Here is a 21,930-nt window from a genome sequence, read left to right as displayed (position 1 = left end):
ACTGCTCTCTAGTTAACACAGTATACATTAGCTGTTGTTCCTCGTGGAGAGCCTGGTCAACTCCATTTTAGGCAGCATCAGATAAAGAGGCAGTTTCTCCAGGTCGCCAGTCTCTACGAGAGTTAAGATATCACAGGCTATGTTGGAAGAATAGAATCACTTAACTCAGACTTTCACATATGGTGCCTTAATAGCTACAGAAATAGAAACTAGATCGTGCCATGAACTGGGATCCTGGAAAATAGAAGCTTCTTGCCAATGTCAACTTATGTCTGAGGATGTGTTTGCTAAAATATGCTCGTTTCAAAACACAACTATTTGCCATCATGCCACCAATTCCCAAACCAGCGAGCAGAAGTTCTCTGTAAGTGGACAGTCACAGCTGAAATTCTGGACTCCACTCAGACCGTTTTTTCCTGCCCCTGTGAAATACACACAAGCAGTGAGTTTGCAGGAATTCAGAGTAGCGCCCAGCTCGAGGCGTGCGCACATCTGGGTCTGGCCTCAGTTTCCGGTTTCTGGGCCCAGAGACCGAGCGGAGGGCTCCGCCGCGGGCAGCTCAGCGCCGGAGAGCGCAGGCGGGCGGCGTAGCCCGCGCCGCCGCCGTCAGACCAGTCGGACGGCTTCGCCCCCAGCCCGCCCCTCCCTGCCCGCGCCGCCGCCCTCCCTCCCGGAAACCCAGTCCCTCCCGCGAGCGCCCGAGCTGGACGCGCCCGGCCCCGCGCAGTCACCGCCCGCAGCCCTCGCGGTCCCGGCCCGCGCCTGGGCGCCGGGCCATGGGGCAGCCGGGCCGGCGGGAGAGGCCGGAGCAGGAGCCCGGCGGGAAGTGGGTAAGGGCACGTGGGGAGGCCGGGCGGGGGCGGCCCCGCCGCCCTCGACAGCGACAGTGTGCGGGACACGGGGCGCCGAGCCGGGGAGCACCTGCGCGGGGCTGTGGGGACTTGCGCTGAGGTCACCGGGGGTCTGCGGACCGGAAGAGCGGGAACAGGCCGCAGGAGGGTGGACAGTGAGCGCGGAGTGGGGGGGCGGGCTCTCAGAATCCAACCTGATCTGGTGATAGGGATGGCACACAGTGGCGACTGTGCCCCACTGGGACAGTCTGCCCGGGCCTGCCCTGCGGTGGCTCCACAGGCTCCTCCAGAGGGGCTGCATGGATCTCGGCTCCAGTATTAAAACTGGGTGACACGAGGGCTTTACTGCTAATTTCTATTGCCCTGTGCCTCCAGTGACCTCAGACCTCCTCCCTGCCCCCTTGGATGCCGGCCCCTCTCCTTGCCCTTCTGGGTGTCTGGCCAGAAAACATCAGAGATTTCTGGAAAGGTAAACAGTGTCTGCTCAGCTGACAAACTCATATCCCCACTCGGTTCCTTTCTGGTCTAGAATTTAGTCTGGCTTGTCCTTTTGGCAGGACGAGGGAGCCAGGATTGGGAGTTCTTTGCTGGTTTTTTCCATGCTGCAAGATGGATTTTGCTGCTCTGGTCAATGCGCTCACCCAGACCCCTGTGTCTGTGGCCTGCATGTCTAGGTCAGGAGGCCGGCATCAAAGTGAGGACCTGGGCAACTTGGGGCTCCACCTGCCCTTGAACCGCATTAGCCCAGCCCTTTCCCCAGCCCAGAGCTGATTGAATGTAATTAGCAACTAATTGAATGTCTATGAGTCCCTCTGCATAAGAAATACACCAAGGTCAAGGTTAGACGGGCGGATAGGGCTGAGTGATTCATTCTTTTCTTTCAGACCTTGTATATTCTCTATGTGGGGCCTATGAAGAAGAGTCATTCATTCATTCAACAGATTCATTCATTCATTCCACAGATATTTAGAGTGCCCACTACCAATCAGGCAATGGAAATAGGAGTTGTAGGAGAGAGGAGCAGGTGAATCACGTTATTTCAGAGACTGATAAATACTGTAAAACGAAAGAACCCGGCTGGTTGATGAGCATGGTGGTGAGACAGGTAAGAGCAATTGGCCGCTAGCTAGACAAGGAACTAGCTTTCTGAATGTCTTGGGAGGGTGGTACCATTTTCAGGCCCTCAAACTCTGGGGGCTCAGGATAGGATGTCCTCCGTTTCCATGAGCAGGGACTTGTGAGCTGCCTATGAGGGGGTCAGTGAGCGGCGGATGGGTAGTGAGTAGCTCCTCTCTGGAGCCCTCAGAGTATACTTGCTGGGGAGGGGATGGCTTATATCTAAGCTTCCCTAGAACACGTGCTCTGTTGGCTGGCTCGCTCATCTGTTCATTCAACAATTCCTTACAATATGTTCCAGGCACTATTCCAGGTGTTAAGGCTACATCAGTGAACAATACAGTCTTTCTTATCACAGAGCTTATTTTCTGGTGGGGAGAAATGGACAGTAAACCACAATAACAGTGATCTGAGTGTCTTGTCAGAGAAACGCTACGAAGAGAAGCAGAGCAACTTAAGGGGTTGAAGAAGATGATGGGGCTGTTGTGTTCAACAGAGTGGTCAGGACAAGCTGTACAGAGAAGATGAAATTGGAGTGGAGACCTGCATGTAGATAAGACATAGTTATGGGGCTATCTGAGGGAAGAACATTGCAGGCAGAGGGAAGAGCGAGTGCAAAGGCCCTGAGGCATAAGTAAGGCTTGAACATGCTGGGCATACTGACCATGCTGGAGGAGCGGGTAGGAGGCCAGTGTGGCTCTGGAAGGCCAGCAGGCATTCCAGAGGCTCTCTGAAATGGGGGCTTGGCCTGATGAGCAGAGGCATCCAGGAAGGAGATGATGCCTCCTGGCTGCTGTGGCAGGAAGATTCATAGGCTCCCCAGCAAACCCAGGGTCAAGCCTCGTGGTTTACACTGAGCAGAACAGGTGATCCCCAGACATGGAGAGTGTGTCTTTTGGCGGGAGAGGCATTGCTGGCTGTTCTTACGCCCAATATCTGTCTAAAAAAAAATCATCACGGGCCCACACTAAGAGAGCTAAAGTGGGAGGCAGATCCCAAGTTTTTCAGATCAGTAAAGACTCTGGAAACTGGATATAGGGAGAAAAAACTTGCCTTCTAGGAAGATTCCAGTAATCTTTCATTCTTTAATTAGGTGATCTCAATAGGTTTAAAAGGAAAACAGTATATAATCAGTGACATTTATTTATTTATAATATTTTTTAATGTTTATTATTGAGAGACAGAGCATGAGCATGAGCATGAGCATGAGCATGGGAGGGGCAGAGAGAGGAGACACAGAATCTGAAGCAGGCTCCAGGCTCTGAGCTGTCAGCACAGAGCCCCACGCGGTGCCCCAACTCAGGAACTTCGAGATCATGACCTGAGTGGAAGTCGGGCGCTTAACCGACTGAGCCACCCAGGTGCCCCATCTTTTGTTATTTTTAAGATAATATTTACAAGGGTTACAATTCTTTTAGAAAGTATTTTTAAAGGCACGACTTGCATGTGTTAGAACTTTTTATAAATGTTAATTCAAACAGCGCTTAAGGTGCACAGTGAAGAATCTCCCTCCCCCTCCTGTGCTCTGATCCTCTATTTTCCTCTTCAGAGGCAGTTTCTTGAGACTACTTCCAGAGAGATACATTCTGTTTGTAAAGGAGCATACAAGTATGTGTAACTTCTCTTTTTTTATGCAAATAGTACTAATACTCGGTTCTGCGCTTTCTCTCTTTTAAGATACTTGTTCTGATTCAGGACGCAGGGATGTACTTCACGCTTTTTAAATAAATGTGTAACGTCTCACTGAATGGATGTGCCATATTCATCTAGCCAGTCCTCTATGGCTTCTAGGTTGTTCTCATTTTTGTTTCTTTGCTTGCCATGCCAGACAATAATGTGTGAAGCGTACGTGTTCCTACATACCGGCTCACTTCTGTGACGATAGGAGAAAGTCATGAGCACAGAATGACTGGTTTGAAAGCCATGCGTAGTTTAGATTTCTGTTGATGGTGCCAGCCTGCTTTGCAGAGACACACACAGTATGACTGGGGGCTTCCGAGACAGCTTGTTTTTCCCGCCGATCTGCCAGCTTGGTGTGTTATCATCTCGCTGTTCTTGCCAATGTGACAGAGTAAAAAAAAAACAACAAAACTGGCATCACGTTGTAGTTTTAATAAGTATGCATAGCGAGTGGTGTTAGGAGTCTCATCTGTTTTTCGCTGTTTGTCTCTGTGAACTGTTCACGTCCTTGGCCTATGGTTTAAATTGGATTTTCATCCTTCTGTTGTTGTTTTGATTGCATTAGAAGGGGTCTTACGATTTCTTCTTCATGGCTCCTGTCTAGTCCCACCGACTGCCCCTCACTGTCTTCCCCTACCTACCCTGCTTGTAAACAGCGGCCATTCTGATAGATGTATGGTACGTTTATCCCGGGATCTGGATGTATTCTAGAGAAATATATGACGTTGATTTATATATGCATGTATTTTAAACCACATAAATTGTATTGTGCTACAAATCATGATCTTCTTACTTTTGAAACCTGACGCTGTTTTTTAAAAAGATTGATCTGGGGGCGCCTGGGTGGCTCAGTCAGTTAAGCCTCCAACTTCGGCTCAGGTCATGATCTCGCGGTCCGTGAGTTCGAGCCCCGTGTCGGGCTCTGTGCTGACAGCTCAGAGCCTGGAGCCTGTTTCAGATTCTGTGTCTCCCTCTCTCTCTGACCCTCCCCCGTTCATGCTCTGTCTCTCTCTGTCTCAAAAGTAAATAAACATTAAAAAAAAATTAAAAAAAAAAAAAAAAAAAAAAGATTGATCTGACTGCTGTGTGAACCTCGGTTCATTGCCCTGATTACTGGGCTGTGTTCCCTGGCTGGGATTATTGAATTTTCCTAATAGATGATTCTTTCATATTTTATTTATTTATTTTTGTTGATTTGAGAGAGAGAGAGAGAGAGAGAGAGAGAGAGCATAAGCAGGGGAGAAGGTCAGAGGGACAGAGAAAATCCCAAGCTGAGCGTGGAGCCCGACTCGGGTCTTGATCTCACAACCCTGGGTTCATGACCCCAGCCAAAATGGAGTCGGACACTCAACTGACTGGGCCACCCAGGCACCGCCTAACAGTTAATTCTTAGTGGCTTGGTCCACAGAGATTGGAGAAATGCTATTATGGGGATAGCCTCAGGGGAGGAGGAAGATTTGAGAGATGGAAAGGAGAGTGGGGAAGGGAACAGAGATGACCAAGAACACAGCGTGAGGGCACTGCGGTGCACAGAAGTACCAGGAACATTCAGGCAGAACATTCAGGTGGCGCTTCAGGCTGTGGATGTGTGGCCCAGGGAGAGGCTGGGGGTCTCAAATGCCGGTGTTGGACCTTCCCCGATGGCACCATGGGCGTAGGTCAGCAGGAAGTATTTTCAAAGGCAGGAGTGATCTGGAGGACGGGGGCCTTTTGTACACAAGAACCTGAGGGGCAGGGGGTCCCTGCGGTTCTCCTGGTGGCCGAGTGGGGAGAAGTGGCACCTGCTGGAGAGGGAGAAGCAGCAGAACTGGGTACCGGGGTCAGGAAGGGTCTGGGCTGGTGTCAGGGCTGTTAACCTGAGAAACCAGGTGGATGTGATGCCACAGACAGGACCCAGGAGGGGCAGGCGTGGGCACAGAGATGGGAAGGCATATTCACGGGCACATGGACGCACTGTTGGGCCTGCCACTAAATCGAAGCCCTGCTCATCCAGTAGAGGATTCCTGCTGGCAGTTAGGACTCTGGGCTTCAGTGAGTGAGGTCACCCTGGGCAAGAGAGGCCCGGGCAGAGCAGAGCCTGGGGCAGGCACTCTGGGAGAAGTGGATGGACAGGCTGAGCCAGACTAAGAGGCTGGGTGCACTCTCGAACTCTCCCTTTGCTGACTCCACGACTTTAGGAAGGCCTTCTCTCAGCATGGGAACCTGGGTGAGGTAGGAGGCCCTGCCTCCCCGATGTCTCCCGGTGCAGCCTTGGAGGAGGCATAGACACACAGAGGCAGACAGGAGGGAGACGGCCTCAGGCGGCGCGGGTCTGTGGGCTCTCTCTTCCCAGGGATGAGCCCTGAGGCCCTGGTGCTGTTCCCACGTGAAGCTGCCATGCCAGGCTGCCCCTCTGTCCCTGCAGGCAAGTGTGCATAGAGCATGGAAAGGTCCCTGCTAGCACCGAAAGAGCACCAAGAAGCCCAGGGCTTTGCTGCTATGGGCAGGGCTAAATCTGGGCACCCCCGGGGAAATCCGGGACCTTTCAGTGGCCCCGGGGAATGCCTTGCTCTAAGTTTTCTCACCCTCCTTCACGATGTCAGAGCATGCCCGTTCTCTGTTTTGTGTAACACCAGAGCCTTGCGCTCCTGCTAATTGTAAGCCTAAATTTCTATTCAGCAGTTAATGACTGATCAAGGCTAATTAGCGTTATAAGGAAGACTCCCAGTTCTTTCTCCAACAGAAATGCTTGAGAAGTTAGAGTCAGCGGTACACAGCGTCTACTCTTTTGTGTATCTTGTCATGATTTTTGACAGAAGAGTTTTCCACCTTCACTGTTTTAATATTTTTCCTTGACTACACACAATTTGAAAATAAAATAGGCATTATTTGCTTCCATGGGGTCCTAAGAAATAATATCTTATGCAATCATATGTCTGTTGCATCAGTTATATTTTTTAAATGCGTATTCAAATAAAATTTATTAAAAATGTTCATTATGTGTGCCACACACCTACTTAAGCGAGCCCAGCCTTAGATTCACAGAGTCATGGAGGAGGTAGGTAATCTTTGCCCTGTAGGAGAGGGAAAAAAAACTTTTCCTCTAGCGGCTTAGATTCAGGCCGCTGAGACAGGCAAATTAAACTGACAAAAGACAGATTAACAGTAGAAAGAGGTTGGGGCGCCTGGGTGGCTCAGTCAGTTAAGCCTCAGACTCTTGATTTTGGCTCAGGTCATGATCTCACGGTTCATGGACTGAGCCCCATGTTGGGCTCTGTGCTGACAGCGTGGAGCCTGCTTGGGATCCTCTCTCTCTAGAAATACTTTCTAAAACAAAACAGTATACAGAGGCTGATTGCCATGCCCAGGAAAGCCAACCAAAGAAGTAGGGGGCTTGTTAAGTGGTTAAAAGCTTACACACCTAACTTAGGGAGAGGGAGGCAAGGAGAAAAAGGCTTCTATGGGAAGAACAGATAGGTTTCTTTAGAAAGACAAATGGGTTTTTAGAACAAATGAAGGATGAGAAAGTTTGTGATAATGTCCGTCTCTAGGGTATGGGTGGTCTTTCAGTCTCCTTCGGGGGCCGTAATCTTTCCTAGAGAAGGGATTTGGGAAAGTTTTTATTTTCCCAAAAGAAGGAATTTATGGCACCCTTATTTTCCAGAAGTTGTTGCTTCCAGTCAGGTAAGGGGAGCTCTGAGAAGACTTCTTTTTGCACCTGTCAGACCTCAGATGTCTTCACCTTTAAACAATCCTCATAGCAACTCTGGAATTCCAAGCAGGTCCCCACAGCGACAGCAGAGAGGTCCCACTTGGCAGCCACTCAGGGTGTGGTGACAGTGCGGGGTCAAATACCGTAGACACCATCGTGGGCCTCCCCATTGTACCCTAGTTCCTGCCTCCCCTGGAAAGGAGGGATGAGGTTGGCAAAGAACCTCCCAGTCTTTAAAGTGTGCAGAAATATTCAATCATTATTTAATTCAGTGTATTTAATTGTCTAGTACCTTTGTTATTTTTGCTGATGGTAAACACAACACATATTTTTTAAAAATTAGATGCGTGCCAGAAAGAGCGTGAAGAGCTTAAAATCCTGTGTACTGTTGCCACGCACAGAAAGCCGCTGCCAACCCATGTTTTGGTATTCTGTGGCCTAAATACACACGGTCTCAAAACTCGAGATCATCAGGAATATATAACTGGTTTTCTTAATAATATGCCATGGGCATCTTTCCCCTGCATTAAATACTCTCTAAACATAAGATGGTTAAGGGTGGCCGAGGTTCACCATATGGCTCTGGGCTCTACCATAATCAATTATCCAATTCCCAATCGTGGGTGTTGAGTTTGGGAGCATTTTTGCCGTTAGAAAGAACTGCCTATCCCTGTACCGGAACAGATGTTTGTGAGTATCTGCTGGGTGCCAAGGGGGCTTGGAGACGGAGGTGACTAGCTAAAATCCCACTCACTGCTTACCTAAGGAGGGCAGACCCGTGACAAGTGGCTGCAAGGAAGGTGCCAGTCTACGAGCACAGAGCTGGAAGGGAGCCGAGGAGAGGAGCCTTGGAAGACAGAGTCCGGGGCCAGACTTTGGTCCCAAGGAAGAAGAGAGCCAGGGAGCGGTGGCCTGGGCGGCTGTCCGTGCATGTAGGGTCAGCCTCCCAAGGCTTCTGTGCTTACCACAGGATTGGGCAACCGAGTCCAAGAGGTAGAAGCTTGTCATCATCACTTCCTGCCCTTTGTCAGGAAACCAGGGGCAACACTGGTGCCCACATCTGTGTTGGGAGGTTGGTGGTAGCGTTCACCGCTGGACCAGACTCCCTTTCCTCATTGCCCTGCCTCTAAGAGATGTCTCCCTCGCATTCAAGAACTACAGGCATTAGGGAGGGAAGCCCTCACCCCACTCTGCCCCTCAGCTCTCCGCTCAGATCCCCAGGGGACCCATAGTCATGTGGGCCAGTGCAGCTATAACCATCTAACCTACCAGAGGAATGTCGAGAGAGGCAGGTGTCCTGTCTACACTCACTGAGGCCCCAGGCTTGTGGAGGCTGGAGAGCCGAGGGAATAGGGCCTTTACGGGAAGAAGGAGCGTGTGGCTTACTCCCAGGCCTCCCTAAAGGACAGAAGTATGTAACGCAGGCAGGCACGCAGGAGCCCACTGAGGTGCTCCTGGTTTCTGCTCTCACCCTGCCCAGTAGCTGGTGCACCGCCCCCAGTCCCCCCGGAAGGATGGGAGTGAGGTGTAGCAGCTCATGAGTTTCTAAAAGCTTTGAATTGGGAGAGTTCAGTAGCTCTGCTCGCTTGGAGAGAAGCCCAGCGCCTTGACACCTGCAGTATGCAGATGGTAACGGGGTGTAGCAGAAAGCGGATTGGCTTGGGTTTGGCAGTCCCGGGTTCAGATCCAGCCAGAGTAACCGCTCAGACCCACAGCATCCTCATGTGTTCTGCAGCATGGGGATAATAACACCCCATCCCCACCCCAGCCTCGTACGGATTGGAGGTGCCGCTTGTAAAGGGCCTGGTGAATGTCAGCACAGGGGGGCCCTTGGTGAGGGGCGGTCATAAGTCAGGTGCCCATTCCTTTCCCTGCTGCCCCCCTCCTCTCACAGCCTCTCAGGAGGGCAGGCTGTGTGCCGGAATCCCCAGAACCCCTGTCCTGGAAGGTGGGCCCCATTCCCTCATCTGTGCTCAGCTTGTAAGCTGCCACCTCCCTACCTGTGCCGAGCAGCTTCCTCTGCCGGCAAACAGGAAGTCACTCACCTCAAAGGAGGCAGGAAGGGGCTGCCTGGCAAGGCTGCGTGCCCAAGGGCTGTGGTCAGGTCAGGAGGCCGGCGTCCTCTGGGCCCTGGGGATGGGGGCGGTGGGCTGGGTAGGGATCCCCAGGCACGGGGAGGGGTTGCAGATCGAAGCTCCCGCTGGCATGGACTTGGGCCAGGAACCCGTTTCCCTCCGCCTGTCCTCATCCGAGCCACACAGCCACAGAGCCAGTGCCCTCCTGGGCTGTACCCAGGGATCCCCCATCCAGAATTTTGCGCCTGGCAGCCTTGGGAAGGAGATGAGCAGAGCTGGTGGCTGCTACAGTCAGGGAGTCTGTTCTTGGAGATAGCTGTGAGCAGGAACATCCCACACCCCCAGAGGCACGCCCCTTGCACACACCAGCCCCCTGGGAGGAAAGGGAGGGGCAGATTCCATCCCCTGTGGCAGCGTTGTCCTGAAGTGATTAAGGAGGAGATGATAGGTAGCCCTCGGGTGCTCTGGAGGTGAGTGGGTGGTCCTTGCCCTTGACAAGGTCACATCACAGGTAACGTGTGGACTCATAAACACATAGAGGAGGCAGATCACTGGTGCCCCACCTGACCAGCGGCATTGCAGCCACGGGGAACCATGTGTGTGCCAGGATCACTGGGGTGGCGGAGGGGCTGGACTGCAGGGGGCAGGCCCAGAGTCGGGGTGCAGGAGGTCCACCTCAGGTCCTCACCTCCTAATCAGTCCTCACTTTACGGCCACCTGGCTTCGGCCCCCATCGACCCCCCTGCTCCCCCAACCCCTGCTTGTCTATAACCTCCGTGTGGCCACGTTTCATGGTCATTTTGCTCCTGCCTTACCGTCCTAGACCTTCTAGTGGCATTTGACATAGCTGACCACTTCCTCCTTCTAAAGTTATCTCCTTCCTTATCTTCTGTGATGACACACTCTCATGTTTCTGTCCCCTCCTTGGTGCCCCCTCTCACTGTCCTTTGCCTACTTGTCCCTGTTAAAGCTCCGTCAGCCCCCAGAGGGGCCCCTTCCTGCTGCTCACACGTGGCTCACTTCTGCAGCCCAGTCCTCCCTTCCCGTCCCCTCCAGGCATGGTTTCAGTTGCTTGCTTGAGTTTCACAGGTGTCTTACACCTGATATTTTAAAAAGCAAACTCTGGATTTTCTCCCCAAAGCTTCATCTCCCTGATTGTGCCATTTTCGGAAGTGCCATTTGCACCCATCCAGGTGCTCTAGCCAGCAATCTAGAACTTGCTCCTGACTTGGCAGTGCCCTCCAAGCCACTGACCTGCCTCCCCTGGACCGCGGGAGCCCCCGGTGGTCTCCCTGTTGTCGGTGAGCCCTTGACTGTCTAGTGCCCATGCAACAGCAGATGATCTTAAAAACCAGTCTGGCAGTGCCCCCTGGCCTGTCATTTCTCCACTTAGCATGCACACTGGCTGACCACTGGGGACCCTGTGGGACCTGGTCCTGCCACGCCAGCCTTGTCTTCTCCCACCATCCCCTCAGCCAGGTGACCAGCTGGCTGCCTTGCTTTCCGTCCCCTTAACTCACGGAGAACTTTCCAGTCTCAGGCAAGGAATTAGACTGACTGGTTTTTCTTCCCCAGGGGATAATGGCCCCCATGAGCATTTCTGGTCTCCTGCCGCTGTCCCTGCTGTCGTCCCCCCCTTGCTCCCCACTCCTTCCTTCCTCGGCATCCATCACCACTTACAATCATGTGTTGATTACTTAGGCCACTTGTTTATTTTCTGTTTCTGTCACTAGATTGGAAGCTCCCTGAGGACAGAGTGTGTGTTTTATTCCTGAGGGGTCAGCAGCTTCTCGCATTGGGACCACTGAGGAAGGGGCGCTGGCTGGCCGGGGCCACATTCCGGAGAGGCCCTGTGAGGCTGGAGGCCCAGGGGGAAGGTTTGCATTCAGGCTGAGGTGACTGGGTTTGTGGCAGACACAGCTGGGCACAGCGCTGTAAAATCCCAAATACAGAAGGAGGGGCGCCTTGGGGGAGGTGATGAGCCAGGTTTGCACTGCGGGGAGTCCAAGGCACTCATGAGATAAGCCTGCCCCTAACATTTGCCAGCCCCAGGAAGTGAACAGTGGAGGGCCCCATCTGAGGTGTTCAGATATATAAAAATTATAACTGCGCCCGCCAAAGTGTTCTGTGAAATGTGTCCTCTCCTCTTACCTCCCAGCTTAATACTGACCTGGAGGTCCAGGTTTGAATGGGGATCCTCGGCCTCCTTCGAATGTGGCTGTTGCGGCAGAGCTCACGTCCAGCCTCCGACCCCTGCCCTGGACCGCCTCCCCTCCCTCTTCCCACCCTGCACCACAGGCGCATGCGGGGGAGCAGCCTGCTACAGGTCCAAGCCCTGTCCACCCGCCCCCGTCCCTCCCCGTCCTCCGCAGTCTAGGGCTGCACAGAGCAGTGATGCAATGCCTCATGGGAGGAACAGGCCATGGGGGCCCCCGAAGCCAAGAATTCCAGGCTCCTTGGGTGCTCTGAGTATGGTGGAGGAGGGCCTGGTAGGCCTGTCCTTGTGGAGGAGGGACACAGATGGCAGAGGGGTAGAGCTGGAGTGAGGCCCTCTAAACTGTGGGCCAGGGTGGCCTCGGTCAGAAGGTGCTCTCTTCATGGGACTTGCATGCAGTGGAATCTCCTGGGCCCTTGGAATTATGAGGGGCTCGGGTGGGGCGGGGGCTTTGGAGCCTCACCAGGGGAGGTGGTGGTTGTTGAGGCGGGAGGAGTAGCTTGTGCAGGGGGAGAAGAGAATGGTACAGGGACCATGGCTCCCCACCGGCCTTTGTCTCACGCTTGTGGACACCTGGGACCTGTGTCCTGCAGATGCATGTGGGGAACGCAGCAGTGGGGAACGGATGACAGTTCTCGTGGTCAGACACTCTGAGTTCCAATCTTAGCTCTGTGACTTCCCAGCTGTGCCACCCTAGGCAGAGGCGTAACCTCTCTGAGCCTGCCTCCAATCTGTAACGGGTATAGGGATGCTTCCTCAAGCAGGTGAGAAGAGCTGGCTGGGGTGCTATGGGGGGAGGGGGGGCGTTTCGTGACTGCAAGGCCTTTGTATCAGGCACCCCTGTTACCTACGTGAGAAGTAACGGCACACAGTTTGCAGTATCATTTGTGAAAAAACAGGCAAAGAAAAGCTGCAGGGCCCAGGGCCCTCTGTGTCCCACTGGGTGCCCTGCGAGGGACCGCCAGCTGGCGTAGAGATGAGAACCTGGTGACAGAACCACAGGGAGGAAGGGGGTGGGGCCTGTCCACAGTCCAGGGCACAGCACCTTCCCCTTTCTCTCCCGAGGCCCTTGACTGACAGTTCTCTCTGGGCCTGGTGGAGGGCCGGGGGGCCTCCAGCTAGCAGGGGCATGGGGAGGGGGGCCAGAGGCAGTGGGCCTGGGAATGGAGGCCCCTGTCTTGTGGGCAGGAAGTGTGAGGTGCAGAGCAGCTAGGGAGCCCTGGGGAGGTTGCGGGGTGGGAGGGTGAGAGTGTCGGTGAGGAGAGCGGAAGTCGGAAGCACCGGCAGCCACATTCTCCACTCACGGACAGACGGGTGTCCGGACCTTGCATCGGGAGGGCCCGCTTATCCTTTCCTGGGTCCTCTGGAGGTGAGCAGGGCAGACCTGCTTGGGGTGGCGGCTGGGACGGAGCCGGGGGCGGCAGAGGAGGTGGACAGTCCCGTGCGGGCCCTTGTGGTAGCTGCTGGGGCAGGTGGGCAGGAAGGAGGGCTCCGTGGGCCCACTGCGTGTGCACCTGCTGTGAGCCTGGCAGGGCGTCAACCCTCAGCTTCTCTCTCCTTTCTCTCTGTCCCCCTCCTCCCTCAACCTTCCCCTCCCAATCCGGCCCTGCCTCCGATCCCGGCTCTGGCTCCCACTCACCCTGGCTGGGGGTCTGCTGTTGTGAAGAGTTAAGGGGCAGAGCGAAACTCCTTCCTGAACCTCTTGTGGGCCTCCCCAGGCCTCTGGTGACCGCTATGGCTCGGGGCCCAGGGAGGACTTGTGTGGTCAGAGGTCCCAAGTGAGCCAGGAAGAGGCTGGAGAGAAGGAAGCCAGGCGAGCCTGGGCTTTGGGACAGCTTTGAGCGCAGTCGCTCAGAATCAGCCATTAGGGGGCTCCCAGCTGTACCTCGCCTTTCGGGCCCCACCCTGAAAGAGGCTGGGTTAGTGCCAGGGACCCTGGTTGCTGGCTTGCCTGGGCAGCCTTGGTTTAGGCCTGTTGACCTGACGTGCAGCCGCCACCATTTTACTCTGAGAAGCGTCCCTGTTGGGGACACTCTAAGGCCTTCTGCTCATAGTTGTGATCCTCGCGGTGAATGGAGTCTCCAGGAGGGAAGGTCCTTCCAGGGCCTCAGATCCTATGGCTGGTGTCACTCCTCTGCTAAAAAGCAGGGGAGAGTGACCTGTCAGCAGCAGGTAATAAATACCCCTCAGGACTGTTGGGCCTTAGCCAGGTTTGAAGCAATGTGCCTCAAAGGGGCACCGAGCACAGGGATTAGAACCTGGGCTGCTGGGAGACCCGAGAAGGGGTGAGGGTGCTCCGGCCTGGCCCTGAGCCCTCCTCCTGGTCCTTGTCCTTCTCAGGGAGCAGCTGCTCTGGAGACACATTGGTGTTCTGCTCTCATTCTCTCTGTCCCCCAACATCTCTGCCCCAACCCCTCTGCCCCCTATCTTCTCCATACCCCCATTCTCTCTTCCCCCTCCCATTTTTGCCCCCCCCGTTTCTCTGTACCCCATCCTGTCTGCCCCTCCCCCACCCTCCCTGCACACCCATTCCGTCTTTCTTCTCTGTTCTCCCTCTCTGCCTGAGCCCCAGCTGACCCCACCACAGGGTCCTCAGTACCACTGGAGCCTCTCTCTCTCTCTCTCTCTCTCTCTCTCTCTCTGCACATTTGCATGAAGGCTTCTTCCGTGTGGGCAGGATGTGGGGCTGCCCCTCGTCATGTCTCTCAGTGCTCTGGCCCCAGGTTCAGGCAGGAGCGTCTATCCTGCACCTCCAGACAAGGAACTCCTTTACTCCTCTGTTCTCCGGGGTGGCATCCCTAACCTGGCTCCTGCCTAGGGCTTCATGGGGACAGGCTACCTCCTAAATCCCTGGAGAGGCCAGGAGCCTTTGCTTTTTCCATAGGAAGGAAAAATTTCCAGGGCAAAAGGAAGGAATGTGTGCTGAGTCTGGAAGCTTAAAGGGAGTGAGAGACGGAGACATATAACCCAGATAGAAGGTTCAGGGCCTACTCCGGGAGGAGCTGAGAGCTGAGGGAGCCCACTGGGAGGGTTGTCTGTGTGCTCGTTTGTTTTGGCTTCTCTAAAAGGCCGGCAAAGCAGCAAAGGTCAACTGAGCGAGACATGCTATTTCCGAGCACCTACCGGGGGCCAGGCCAGCAGCAACTTTCAGACCCGTCCGGCTGTATCACAAATCTATAGAGTAGCTTTATTCCATCTTATTTCCTTGTTTTATAGCTAAGGAACCAGGTGAAGTTTCTTGACCAGAGTCATGCAGCTCTTTGGTCATAGTTAGGGCTTGAGTCTAGTCTGTGAGCCTCTGGACGCAGCTGGGGAGAGGTGCGGACCTTCAAGGCTTCCACCTGTCCCCTCAGGGCAGGCTCTCCCCCAGCCCCCTGCGGCCGCCCTGCACTTCAGGGTACAGGCTGTGTGCCCAAGCAGGGGGTGAAAAACAAGCCCAGCTCTCAAAAAGTACAATCCAGGTACCAACTGGTCTCCTTCTTGCCCCCAAGATCAAGGCAAAGTTGCACTGAAGCCCAGGGCGAGGTCAGGCAGGGGTGGAGGGACTCATGCCCCCTTGATTTCCTAGCGATCAGTGTCTGTGTCCCACACGCCCATCAGCCAGACCCAGCTTAGCCTCTGCAGGGCTCTCCATACAGGAGAGAGGGGGCACCACCCCTCTTCCCTCTGCCCCAGCCCCCTCCTGTTCCTTCCTCTCACTGTCTCCTGGAGCTCAAAGCATTTTGTTGGATTCTATAGAGCCATTCCACCAGAACTGAGCTTTAAATGTCCCAAGCCATTGAAGGGCCGCTTCATTTTGGAGGTAACAAAACCCACCTTAGGAAGCACCAGAGGCTTTCACCCTCCTTGGTTCTGGTTAGCATACCTGAGATGAGCGATCTCAGAAGAGATTTCACTAAACACCCGGGCTGAAAAATAAAATGAAATAAAAAGTAAAATAAGAAATTTCTAGGTGCAGGAGCCCTGGACTCTGCTCCCCAGTTCCTGGCCCACCTCTGCCTAAGAGGTGCTATCCTACCCCTGGGAAACAGGCCCTTGCTCCATTCTTGACCCTTGCCATGTCAGGCTGCCCTCACCCAGGTGATTGGCAGGACTCCTTGATGGCCATGGGAAGTGACCTCACCCCTGAGGTCATCCTACCCCTTCATTCAGGGAGGAGCAGTTCAAAAAAAGGAGGAGAGAAAGAGAGGGAGGAGAAGGGGAAGAGAAAGAGAAAGAGAAAGGAAGAAAGGGGTCAGGGGAAGAAGGACCTTCTTAAACTCTCAGTGACGTGGCTTGCACAGGTGGAGTACCAACAAGGTGCTTAAACATGTCTTCCTCAGGTCCTCTCTGTTGACTTGCTGCCTGCAAGCCAGGACCCTACCTCTGGGAAAGCTCTGCCCCAGGGCACTGGGCTTCCTGGGAGAAGGGAAGATATGATTGGTTCATGGGCAGAAGGAAGTTGTGAGGTCAAAACGATGCTACATATCATCCAAGCCTCAGTGTCTCCAGTCCTTTGGTAAGGTTGTTGAGGAAGGGCTTTCTGAGGATCTGTCCCTCCCACCCACTCATCCATCCATCCGTCCATCCATCCATCCACCCATCCCATCTGTCCATCCATCCACCCATCCATCCATCTATCCATCATCTATCCATCCATCATCCATCTGTTCCTCCCTTCCATCCATCCATCCATCCATCCATCCATCCATCCATCCATCCATCATCCATCCATCATCTATCCATCATCCATCCATCCATCCATCCATCCATCCATCTTTCATTTATCCATCCATCATCCATCCATCCCATCCATCCATCCATCTTTCCTCTCATTTCCACAAACATTTCTGGAGTACCACTTCTGAGTCAAGCAGGTACTGCACCAAACAGTGGGAAAACAGATGAATTCAAGAGACTCTGCTTCACAAGTAATTCATACTTCATTCAATTCATGAAGACCCAAGGGAAATAGATTTATGGGTGGGTAGATAGGGCGCCTGGGTGGCTCAATCGGTTAAGCATCTGACTCTTGACTTTGGCTCAGGTCATGGTCTCCCGGTTTGTGAGTTCAAGCCCCACATCAGGTTCTGTGCTGGCAATGTGGAACCTGCTAGGGATTCTGTCTCCCTCTCTCTCTGCCCCTCCCCTGCTTGCTCTCTCTCTCTCTCTCTCAAAATAAAATTAAAATTAAAAAACTTAAAAAAAAAGATTTATGGGTGGGAAGAGAGAATGATACTTAAGAGAGCCACAGACCTGGGATCGGACCCCAGTTCCCCCACTTACCAGCTGAGTTACCTGGGCATATTTCTGACACTGAGCCTTCACTCAGCCTTATAAGTAGTGGGGAAATGTTACCATTTGTCTTATTCTTGGGGTGGCTGGCAAGACAGATGAGCCTGTAAAGCACCAAACTGGATAACTGGCACCTTGCAAGGGCTTGGTACGTTCTTTTTGCCTCCCCCATGAGGTTGGGTTGCCAGATAAAATACAGAATGCCCAGTTAATTTGAATTTTTAGAGAGTAAATTTTTAGTATAAGTATGTCCCAAATATCGAGCATCCTGTATGCTTATTTGCTAAATGTGGCAACTCTAGCATGAAGTTGCATGCCACCCATTTGGAACTGCCAGCCTAGAACTGGGAACACCTCCCACTGGACTCTGTAACCCCAGGTGTCCCACAGGTGGTCCTGAACTTCTTGAGTCAACACTAACCTTTAACTAATCCACTTGAACCAAAGTATAAGGACATGCCCTCCGCCCTGAACTTTGTAGTTGGGAGTGGGCATAACACACACACTAGCAGGATTCTGTCCTTCAGCATTTCCATACTGAGACAGGTGAACAGAATCACAAAGAGCCTGACTTCTAGGTGCTTACATTCTGGGAACGGGAGGCAGATGAGAACCATGTGAGTAAACCACCCGCCATCACACAGTGGGGTAAATGTTCTGAAATAGAGAGTGAGGGGTGGGGTGTAACCAGGGTGAATTTAATTGATTCAGAGTCATGGCCTAGTCAAAGTGCATACCTCTTCCCCCATCAAATGCTTGATCTCTCAGTCTGTCTGTTTCCTCCCTCCATTTCCCAGTCTCCACCCCACCTCCCTCAGGCCCCAGAAATCTGCTCTCTTCTGTCTTTGGTCTCTGGAAAGCTGCTACAGCTTTTCTGATTTTTCTTTCCCCCCTCAAACCCATTGAGGAATGTCTGGTTTCTTCTGGGAAGGCAAATCCAATGATCATCTATGTCTAGCAGAGTCATGAACGTTTACCTGTATGGCTCCTTAATTCATATACATATTTATATAGAATTCTGTACATATTTGCCAAGAGGAGCATGGGGGATGTCCTTTCCACTGGCTGCTGCCAGCATTTCCCAGTCCAGTTATTGACATTTGAACGTTTCTTATCAAGTGAGTTCACTAATGGGAGTAGGAGAGTTGATGTCATCCAGGCAAAATACTCTCATGCCCACAGGGCCATGCTCTTGAGGCTGGCACGTGTTCACATACAATGTGTGGAGGAGTGAGGACTGGAGCAGAGGTGTGGGGAGGGGAGCCAGCTAAGCACAAATAGACCAGGTCCTGGTAGGGAGGGAAGGTCAGGGGAGGTCGGCCGCGGGGTCGGGGAAGTGAGCTGTAAACTGGGTGCTTCTTTCCACCTCTGCCCTAAATGGAACTTTCTGCCCGATGTTCCCTGTGCCCTGTGGGCTGCAGTGGTGGGATCTCACCTCCTCACTCATACTTGATCATTCTTCATACAGGCCTGGGGAGGGAGGTTTGGATCTGGCAGGTTGTCCAAGTATAAACAATGGGTTGTGAAGTTCACTCCTCCTTCTCCCTTGGAAGTAGGACTATGGCAGGTCTCTTACTCAGAGAGGACGGAGAGTAGAAAATGGACAGCCACCTAGGGGGAGCAAGGTAGTCCGATATCTCCTTTGGGGCCGGCCGAGGATTTAGGGAGCAAAGCATCTGAGTCCTCAGCCTATAACTGGGGCTGGTTGGGGGGAGGGGTGTGGGGTGGAGGCAAAGAACCAAGAAGGACCCAAGGCCGAGCTAAGAGACCCATAGAAGATCAAGGGGGAGACCAGTGCATATCAGTTTGATTCAGAGCATTGAATACAAGATTAAAAATAAGAAACAGCCCCATTTTGGGGGAAAGGTAGTCTGCACAGTCACCGCCAGAACTTGGTGGCCTCGAAGGCGGGACTGGGGGCCTTTCCCAGGGGCCACAACTTCAGGATCATGAGGCCCTAGTTCAGCAATGACAGATTCTTGCTCTGAGTGAGGGATGTGGCGGTTGGGGCAGAGAGGTAAAAGTCCAGAAGAGGATTCTGTTTTTGAGGGACTTTTAGGAGAATGCTCTTAAGAGGAACAAGAAACTGAAATTCATGGTGGTCCTGTGTCATTTCTGTTAGGTACCCTCCCAAAAGAGGGCACGGTGCCAAGCTGTGTTTCTAGGTGACCTTAAAGCAATAGGTTTAAACAAGAGGACCCCCACCTGACCCTGGTTTTCCAGCTCTGGGGGTTCCCATTTATTGAGCGTCTGATGGCAGGCTATAACATAGGCAACACGTGGTTACAAGTCAGGGGCAGGTGTGTGTTTATTTGTACCTTTGTTCCCCAAAATAGTTTAATACAGCACACAAGCACACACAAGACTTCACGATAGAAACACGCGAGTGAGGAAAGTGAGCCAAAGAGAGAACAAGAAAAGGTGGGATGAAGCCGGGGATGGGTTCAGTACTGGAAATCTGTGCTCCAAGGGCCTGTGCACTTGACCCCGTACTTCCTGAGAGCCAGTACCAAGAGCGGAACAGGTTATGAGTTTCATAGCGTCCACAGGATCAAAACCAGCCACTTGTTCTGAAGAAGCAGGGCCACCCAGAGAGCCACGTAGCTTGTCCACATGCAGAGCATGGAGACGCACGCTTCTGGAAAGTACCCTGGGGCATCCCTCAGCTGCACCCAACTGGCGCGAGTGTGGCCGATGCACCGGGCAGGTCTGATGTGGTGCAGCCCTTGGTGGTCACGGCCCTGTACCTCTCTCCTTCCCACGCAGCTAGGTAGGCCCGTGGGCTGCGGGTCCTCCATCAGGAGCCCAGGCTGGCTCTAGCCCAGCGCCCCCTCTGGCCTCCACCTGCACGGTGGAAGTGAGAAGCAGCCTCCTGGCCTAGCGAAGGATGAGGCCCCAAAGACAGGAGCCCAGGGAGGCAGAAATAAGGCAGCCTGCACCTTTCTCTCCTGGGTGCCTGCTTCCCCCCCCAGGTCTCCCCGCCTCTAGTGTTGTCTGTTTGGCTCCCACACGCTTTGGTTTACGTGTGTTTTGGCTTCCGTGGCTTGCGTGCCGTTTTGAGGCACATCCACCTTTGGTCCCTGCCAACCACTTCAGTCCTTCGGTTCTCCAGTCCCAATTCCCAAGTAAATCATCTGGTTTGTCCAGTTTATCTTTTCCAGCTAAGCCCCTGGGCCACCTTCAGCCGACAGACGGGGGTCTTGGAGCGAGCAGTTGAGACTGGGCGGGGGGGGGGGGGGGGGGGTTGACAGTGCCCTCCTCACCCCGCCGGCGGGGCTGTGGCTGGCAGCATCCCTTAGTCGGGAGCATGGATGCGGCAGGCACTCCAGACACATCTAATACACTAGACGTGTGTCTCCAGGGGCTCACAGCCTTTGCTAACCTGCATTTGCTCTGGGCGCTTACAGGGTAGATGTGGGTTCCCAGCGGCACCCCAGGCCAGCGCTCCCCCTCATCCACACGATGGGATTGTGAAGGCGGACATTTCTGGGGCCTCCTGAGCAGCTTGAGCTCCGGATGATGGGTGACGACAGCCTCTCTGAACACCCCAAACCCATGGAGTTTCTCAGCCTCTCCTTGGGAGACGACCTGCGGCCGTGCCTAGGAGCAGACCTGAGGGAGACGTGTGGCCATCCCGACCTTCCCGAACCTTGTGCGGAACAGACCTGGTCCTCTGAGCCTCCAGATCCCACGAAGCCAGATGCTCCTCCCGGGGCCTCCGGCGCAGAGCCTGTGCACCTGGGGAGCGGCTCTTCCCAGGGGGGGCCCAGGCACAAGGCCGCACCCCCCGGGTCACCCAGGAGCAGCCATCCTCTGGGGAGCCCCAGGCAGAGCCAGAGCACGTCCACCCAGGTGATGTTCTGGGCGGGCATCCTGCAGGCCCAGATGTGCGTCCTGGACCTGGAGGAGGAGCTGGAGAAGACAGAAGGGCTCAGGGCTGAGCTGAGGTGCTGCATCCCCACGGCCCCTGTGGAGCTCCCCGCCTTCCCCTCCAGCCCCGCAGGCCCCCGGGGCTCGGGCCTCCACCCCAGCTCGCCCACGGAGGAGGCCTCTGGGAGAGACAGCGGCGGGCCTGAGGGGGAGAATCCGAAGCCCGTGTGGCCGAGGGAGGAAAGGCCGGACTCTTCCCCGGAGTGGGGTGCCGAGGAGGAGAGCGTCTTCTTCGACAACCCCCTCTTTTTGGAGAGCCCTTGCTCAGACACCAGTGCTTCTGGAGCTGGCTTTTCCTGGGGGTTCTCAGACTCTCACACAGATGGGAAACCCGGGCCGCAGTATCCCCAGACCCTGGAGCCCCCGCTCCCAGGAGGCGGAGTGCCGTGGGAGCTGGGCAGTGAGCCGGATCTGGGGGTTGGCACGGCTGATTGCAGCGGACACACCACACCTCCATTCCCTGTGCCCATCTACAAACCTCACTTCTTCTCGTGGGCCGTGGCTGACACCACCGAGGGGACCCCTGAAGCACCTTCTGGCTGCGGGGAGAGTGAGGTAAGCCGAGCCCTGGGGACCGACCCAAGGCTGTGCATGGGGACCCGGAAGGAAAGGCCTTTCTCTGTGGTCACGGGGCCCAGAACACTCTTCAGATGCTAGGCCTTTTGCAATGCTGAAGTAATATAGCTGAAAAGCAGGTCCGGGGTGGCCTTCAGAATTAGGAGTCCTTCGTTCGTTTTATGAATGCTATGATGTCAACAGAACACGATGGCAATTAAATGCACAAATGTCTCCATCTCACCAGCTTCAGGGGGCTGTGTCTGGACACATTTGGAGAACAAACAGCTCCTCCAATTGCAGCATGTTCCAGGCCATTCTTCGTCTCCACCCCTCCCACCTCCAAGACCTTCCCAGCTGTAACAGGGCAGGGCTCAGCCTGCAAGATGACCTCTGCCCCTGGCCGGGAGATGTCTGTTTTAGGAGTCTTGTCCTCTCTTTTCTTGAGAGATTTTAGCATTTAGTTACTTTTAGTTCACCATCTTTCAACACCCCAACCCCCCCCCACCCCCGTGTTGATAGATCAGGCCCCTGCGACAATGG

General features: G+C 54.0%; 1 protein-coding gene across 6 annotated transcripts in view; it reads left to right on the top strand.

The window, feature by feature from the left end:
* The first annotated feature begins 670 nt into the window (after positions 1-670).
* PSD4 (pleckstrin and Sec7 domain containing 4) overlaps positions 671-21,930 on the top strand; it is a 35,156-nt gene continuing 13,896 nt past the window's right edge. For 2 of the 6 annotated variants that reach the window (XM_042932980.1, XM_042932975.1), the window contains exons 1-2: positions 12,708-12,997; positions 20,310-21,387. In XM_042932980.1, the coding sequence (XP_042788914.1) occupies positions 20,419-21,387 (969 nt within the window). In that variant the 5' untranslated portion in view covers positions 12,708-12,997; positions 20,310-20,418. The other 4 variants (XM_042932976.1, XM_042932978.1, XM_042932977.1 and 1 more) reach the window with 4 other exon arrangements.

The sequence above is a fragment of the Panthera leo genome, chromosome A3, assembly GCF_018350215.1.
Source record: "Panthera leo isolate Ple1 chromosome A3, P.leo_Ple1_pat1.1, whole genome shotgun sequence".
Lineage (NCBI taxonomy): Eukaryota > Metazoa > Chordata > Mammalia > Carnivora > Felidae > Panthera > Panthera leo.
The sequence above is the reverse complement of the archived record's forward strand: the minus strand, read 5'-3'. Positions and strand labels throughout refer to the sequence as shown.